Raw genomic sequence first — 7,016 nt, forward strand, 5'->3', positions numbered from 1 at the left:
AATTGCCAGGTTCTAGACAAAAATAGAAGGGAGGGAAGATGAACTCTCTCCTAACACAATCAATTATGCATCATGTTGAATGTGGCTTCGAAGAGAATGGAGTGGGGGCTGAAGGGAGGGAGAGAGGGAGAAAGGGAGAATGGAAGGAGGAGGGAGCAGAGAAGGGGGAAATAAAAGACTTCACTTGAACTGGGGATGGGGAGCTGAAATGTAGATCTCCATCCATTATTTTTCTAATCCAGAATCCAGTCAAGATTTTTTGGTGCGTTTGTTTTGTTTTGTTTTTGTTTTAATAAAGAGTTTAAAGACACAAACACCCTACCCCTTCCTGAGCCCCTCCTTCCCCCAAATTCCTCAAAGATGGTTTATCTCACGAGCTAAAGCGATTAAAAGCTGTTTGCATTCAATCAGTGAGCAGATCCAATGTACTCGCAGAATATCTGTGTGTTGGGGCGGGGGGGGGGAGCTGGCGGCTGGGCTCTGTAAGATGGCAGTGAGCACGAAAACATACTGATGTGATAAATATTACATTGGCTTTGGTGAGGGTCCCTACAGCTTTAACACACGCAGAATATGCAGGAGGTGGGAGAGGCTAGGCGCGTCCCCGCTGGCCTCGGGAGCGCGCTCTGACTGCAGCTTGCTGCCAGCCAAAAGGTGGGATTTGGGGGGAGGGGGCAAAAGTGACTGCACTAGAGTTGGGGGGCAGGCGGCTGGAGGAACCCAGAGACTCCCTCAATTCCTATCTTTCTTTTTTCCTTCCTACCCCCAAAACGTGGACCTGGTGTTCTCACAGACCGAGACTAGGCGGCCGCCGTCACAGCAGCAACAGATGCAGGAAGACCTTCTCCGCCGGCGTCCGTACTTCGCAACTCAGCATCTAGTTGGGGGTCCGAGTCCCCGGGGAATCTGGGCCTCATCGCTCCCCAACAGCAGTGAGAGCTCGGGGACCTGAAGCGAAACAGGTGAGCAGGTCCCCAGTACGACGCTGAGCCAGGTGCGGTTCTGGGGCGTGGGAAGGACCCTGGACAGCGCACACGGCGGGTGCTTGAAGGTCTATCTTTGTGTGTGGACTTGGCCCGGGCGACTCCCTGGAAGCGGGGACCCGGAGCAGGGACATAGGGGGCTGAAGGGCCTCCGGGGTGTATGGAGAGGGACAGAGAGACACTGCCAAGACTGGACGAAGGAGGTTTGCTCTGGTGAAGGAGGAAGGAGATAGGAGACATTTGGGTAGGGGAAAGGGGGTAACGGATTTTCCAACTCGGACCAGCAAACATCCTGGAACCGCTTCAGATAAGCTAGCCCTGGAGCGGTACAGAGCTGGACATAGACTCTGTTAAGCGGAGTGAGGCTTCGCATATCCTCCTCCAGCTCTGGTGGGTGAGTAAAGACATTGCTCCATTGAAAAAATGGGGGGGGGGGAAGCAGGTTTTTTGGGTCTAAGAAATAAGTACCTTGTTCCTCTTTTCCCCAAGCCTTACAGTCCCGGAGCCCCTTAAGCGAAAGAACCAGCCGATTTGACAGATGGACACTGGTTCTTCCAACCCGGGAGCCTGCGATGCCAGAAGGCTGCAACAGGGGGTCTTTAAGCACCAAGGGAGAACTAAGGGGGTGTATTCCAGGACAGCGGCTGAACGTTCCCACCCACTGGGGTTTCACGGGGGTGGGAATGAGGGGGAGGGCTGTCTTTCTGCCCTAAGTTTTTATGTTTTCTGGTCGGTTGCGTTAAGAGGACAAAAATGTAGTCACTGCGAATATTGTGTTTTTACTTAACATTGGTATGTAGAAGGGTGTGTGCATGCATGTGCGATATCTAGACTTGCGTTTGTGTGCGTCTGCATCTGGGGGCATGTGCATGTATTTGTGATTGTATCAGTGTGAACATGCGTCGTGTGTTTATATGTATGTTTGTACATGCTACAAAGCGAAAGAGGAAGTCAAGGACAACGACACTGTTTTTGTGTATTTAAAGGAGAGCCGCCCTCCCCTCCTTTATGGAGCTTCTCTGAATCTCATAAATTCCAGCAGAAAGAAATTCTTCTTCTAGCTGCCCCATCACCCCACCTCCCACATCCCTTACCATTAGCTGGGGAAGAGAGATGCTCAGATAGCGCCAGGCTAACCCTTGGGGAAAGCTTTCGGCGCCAGGTAGCACACTCCGCCTTAGCATCAGCTCAGTGGAGAGGCGCCGTGGGACTTGACTTGGACACTAGCATGGAAACTCAGGCTCGATCCAGCAGAAGACTGTGGGTGGCGTGAGGCGGGAGCTGGGACAAGGGCCTGGAAAGGGGGAGGGGAACAGGATGAGTTGCGCAGAAACCTTATTAGATTCCCAGCCATTTTCAGCCCCCCTTCACGTATCTCTCGGAATCAGGGCTGTCGCGAATGGGACCTATACCAGCAACAGCTCTAGGACAGCCTCGACAGTTGGGGTGGGAGACATAAGGGGAAGTGATCAAGACGAGGATAAGATAGGAAATTTGTTTCCAACTGGAGCAGGACTGGCGCAGTGCATTGCCCTTTGCTTGATGTAATGGAAGGGACCGAATTGGGAATCAAAGACCTGGCTGTCCTACCTGTGCAAAGTCACTGTACCCCTTCTGGACCTCAGTTTTCTCATCTGACAAATAATAGTGTTGGACGATCTAACCTTGCAGTCCCTTCCAACTATACATTCTATAATCCGGTGACTTCCCCTTTCCTCCCCTCTTTGCAGGAGACACGATGGCGGCGTCTTTGCGGGGCCTGTGGCTGGTGTGGGCGCTGCTGGGGGCCGCCCACGGCTGCACCGAACCCTGCGCTTGCGTGGACAAGTACGCGCACCAGTTCGCCGACTGCGCGTACAAAGACCTGCAGGAGGTGCCGTCAGGGCTCCCTGCCAACGTGACCACGCTTAGCTTGTCTGCCAACAAGATCACCTCCTTGCGTCAGGGAGCCTTCGCCGAAGTCACGCAGGTCACGTCTCTGTGGCTGTCCCACAACGAGATTAGCGCCATCGAGCCAGGGGCCCTAGCGGTTCTGGTCCAGCTCAAGAACCTGGACATCAGCCACAACCAGATCGTTGACTTCCCCTGGGCTGACCTGCGCAACTTGAGCGCCCTGCAGCTGCTCAAGATGAACAATAACCGCATGGCGGCGCTGCCGGCCGACGCCTTCCGCAACCTGCGCGACCTGCGCTCTCTGCGCATCAACAACAATCACTTCAGCTTCATAGCCGAGGGCACCTTCGACGCGCTCACCTCGCTGTCGCACCTGCAGATTTATAACAACCCCTTCGACTGCACGTGCCGCCTTCTGTGGCTCAAGGCGTGGGCGGAGAACACTCTCATCTCCATCCCCGAGCGGGAGTCCATCACGTGTGCCTCTCCCCCAAACCTCAAAGGCATCGCCCTGGGTAGCCTCCCGGCGCTGCAGTGCGCGCCGCCCACAGTGCGCCTTAGTTATCAGCCCAACGTAGACGGAGCAGAGCTCCAGGATGGCCTGGCCCTGGCCCTGCACTGCATCGCCACCGGCCACCCCATGCCGCTGATCCAGTGGAGGATCGAGACGGTTGGCGGCGCGCTGCTCATCGAGCAACCCAACGCCAGCGAGGCCGGGGAGGAGATACCCCCGCGCTCTCCACAGCGCTTCCTAGCCTTCGCCAATGGCACCTTGCTTATCCCGCACCTGAGCAAAAAGGAAGAGGGCACCTACACATGCCGGGCAGACAACGAGCTGGGCAGTAATGAGACGTCGGTGAGCGTGGCGGTGGCCGGACCGCAGAAACACCCCCCGGCTTCGCCCAGAGGTGAGCTCCCGGGCCTGGGCAGCAAAGGCTCAGGAGGAGATCGCAAAGCGTCTGGCAAGGGATATGGCAATAGCGTCCTGACCTCCAAGGGCGAGGAGAGGACCAAAGGCCGGGGTCCCTGGGGAGGGCAGGGCAGGGCGTCAGCTGCACGGACCCCCGAGGTCCTGGAGGATGTCGAGGTGGAGGCGGAGGCAGAAGAAGACCCCTTTCGGCCACCGCCATTTGAGCGGCGCTGTGGCCAGGGGGACCCTACAATGTACGTGTCCAACCACGCCTTTAACCAGAGCGCGGACCTTAAGCCCCATGCCTTCGACCTGGGAGTGATCGCACTTGACGTGTCCGAGCGAGAGGCCAAAGTACAGCTGACTCCGTTCGCGGTCAGGCCAGAGAAGAGGCACCTGCGAATGCTCTACCTGTGCGCTGAGGGCGGCCACGCAGTAGTGCAGTGGTCCCGGATTGAGGAGGGCGTCAATTCCTACTGGTTCCAAGGCCTGAGCCCGGGCACCAACTACTCGGTGTGCCTCACTTACGTGGGCGAGGCGTGCCAGGTGCAGGTCGTGTTCACCACCAAGAAAGAAGTGCCCTCCCTAGTCATCATAGTGGTGGTCAGTGTCTTCCTTCTGGCGCTGGCCACTGTGCCTCTGCTGGGGGCCACGTGTTGCCATCTTCTCTCCAAGTACCAGGGCAAGACCTACAGGCTCATCATGAAGGCGCAGAACCCTGACCAGATGGAGAAGCACATCGCTGCCGACTTCGACCCCCGCGCTTCCTACTTGGAGTCTGAGAAGAATTACAGTCCCACAGACTCTGGTCCCGGGGTGGGAGAGGGGACTGGACCTGGGAGCAGGGCTAGGACAAGAGTAGGGGAGGAGGAAGAGGATGATCAGGAGGAGGAAGAGGTGGGTGGAGGATTGGAGAGGGACGAGAGCCTAGTGGCCGGCTCCCTTCCGGAGTCCCAGTCCAAGGCCAACCAGGAGGAGTTTGAGGCAAGTTCGGAGTACAGCGACCGGTTGCCACTGGGGGCTGAGGCGGTTGATATCGCCCAGGAAATTAATGGAAACTATAGGCAGACAGAACGTTGACTTTCCTCTCCCCTCCTCCCCCTCCTTTCCACCTCCTCAATTCCTGCCTGACCCCCAACCTTGGACATTGGGAAACAAAAGAAAACGGGGTGGGGGGAGGGATAAGACACGCTCTAAAGCATTTCACCTTAACAGTGTAAATAAGGTTGCCCGGGGGTACTGACCTAAAATTCTCGGCATGCAGTCGGATAGCGGGGAATAGAGTTCGTCCGCCCTTTCCACTCAGATGGCTCCTCCGCCCAGTCCCGGGAGGCTCAGCCTCCCACACCCGGGAGCCTTTCTGATTGAACCATCCTTCCCCATCTCATTTCTAGCTGCTTTCCTTTTAAAGCAGGTGCACTTACTCCCTAAAGACCGGGCCCCAAAGCCCTTTTGAAATTTTAAAACAAAAAGAAAAAAATATATATCCCTTTCCTTCCTTCCATGGCTTTGAAGGGAACAAAATCTAAGTTCCGTGTTCTCCTCCTTCCATCTCCACCTCAACCATTTGCAACAGAAAGAAACGAACGGGGGGTTGCAGACTGGGACAAGTTACAACTCACCACTCCTTTTGATTTTAAGATTTGTATTACTTTTTAAAAGGAAAATCATGACGCTGTTGGATCTGGTGCTAACACCCCGCTTCCCAGCCTGATGGGAAATAAGGGTCTTTCATTCATTCATTTCATTCATTCACCTGTGTTCCCCTCTCAATTTTCCCCCCATCCTTGCCTCCCCCACTCTCTCTTTCTCCCTTCTTTCCCTTAAAACCGGGAGTCTATCCGATCACGCCCAACTGTCCAGGAATGTGTGAGTTAGCTCCCATTGTGTATTTCGTTGTAACTGTCTTTGAGTTTCAGGAGGTTTCCGCGCTGGACAGGTCCAGTACCTGCTGTACTCACGCGCCCCCACTGGGGAGATAACTCAAAAGGTCCCCCCGAGCAAGGGCTGTTTGGGAACAGTGAAAAGAGTGAGTTTAGAAAGAGCCCCCAGAATACCCCCTCCCCACTCGATTCCTCTCACCTGGGAATCAACTAGATGTGAAACAGAGTTGGGTCTGCCACACTGAGCCCGCGACTCGGAAGGTGTGTGTCTTTGTTTGTATTTGTGGCTTGGACTAATCTTCAACCGCGAGTGCTTTAAATTTGTTTGGCACAAAATATCTGTATATAGAAATGGATGAAGGACGGAGAAAAGAATCTCTGTTCTTTTGTGGATCTCGGCGTCCCGCCCCACCCTTCCTCCCTATCCCTCCAAATAGATATGATATTCCCTACTGAGAACTGTATTAGAGAAATGTGTATTCCTAGGCTAGAGTGATTTCTAGAAACAAAAGTATGTGGTCCTGTTCATTGTAAACCTGTAGTCTTAGCAGGGGCTGGGAAGGGGGGAGGGGAGGAGGCGAAGAAGAAGGTTCAGCCGCAGAGACTACCCGGGTCTAGCTCAGCCTTGCCAGTCCTCAGTCCCGAAAGCGCTCGAGGGTCTTGCTTTCCTTTCTTTCTTAAGAGAAAGAACTGTATATATTAAGGTTTGGTGGGATGTGGGGGAGGGGGTTATATTGTTGTATTTGTTTGTTTTGAGAGAGGCTATTTTTCTCTGGCCTTGAGACAAATTTCAACTACCACCCGCATTGCCCAGCTCAGCCAGCACAAGCTCTTCGTCTAGGGGTCGTCCCCGGAAGGACCGAAGAGTACAACCAACCCTCCCTCCCTCTCTATCGAACCATCAAATCAGTGACCTTTCCTAAAGCGCTTCTGTGTGTAGAGTCAATAAAAGAAATGGATTCAAAACGGACTTTTCAAACTCTGTTTAGAGGGAGGAGGTTAGGGGAAGGAAGAGGAGGGGGGATTTCCATATTCTTTCTCTTTTTGGGATAATTTTCATGTTGTTTTTTCAATCCATTAATATGATCAGGTATTTGCGTCTAGGTGGAAGTCATTCTACCCAATCCCTTTCCTAACTGCCCACTTAGACTAATTCCTCCTTGGGCTTTCCAGAAGACACCACTCAGTGCTTCTCCAGCTTCTGAGATTGCACTAGGGTGGAACCAATGTGGGTAGTTTTGGGAAACAGAGGCTAGCTCACCAAGGAATCACTGTGACCAGAAGCCAAAAAAGGCCTCAAGTGCCAAGGAAGGGCTGGGTCATCTTCCAAGTATTGAGGGTGGATGG

The 7,016-nt window shown here is 54.0% G+C and overlaps 1 protein-coding gene across 1 annotated transcript; it reads left to right on the forward strand.

The window, feature by feature from the left end:
• Nucleotides 1-465: 465 nt before the first annotated feature.
• On the forward strand, nt 466-6,629 carry LOC110214080 (immunoglobulin superfamily containing leucine-rich repeat protein 2-like). The gene is made up of 3 exons (XM_020994731.1): nt 466-654; nt 794-962; nt 2,714-6,629. The coding sequence occupies exon 3, from the start codon at nt 2,722-2,724 to the stop codon at nt 4,864-4,866; it is 2,145 nt and encodes a 714-aa protein (XP_020850390.1). The 5' UTR covers nt 466-654; nt 794-962; nt 2,714-2,721; the 3' UTR covers nt 4,867-6,629.
• Nucleotides 6,630-7,016: the final 387 nt, after the last annotated feature.

Source organism: Phascolarctos cinereus, unplaced genomic scaffold (genome assembly GCF_003287225.1).
Source record: "Phascolarctos cinereus isolate Bilbo 61053 unplaced genomic scaffold, phaCin_HiC Scaffold_3;HRSCAF=262, whole genome shotgun sequence".
In the NCBI taxonomy this organism is placed as follows: Eukaryota; Metazoa; Chordata; class Mammalia; order Diprotodontia; family Phascolarctidae; genus Phascolarctos; species Phascolarctos cinereus.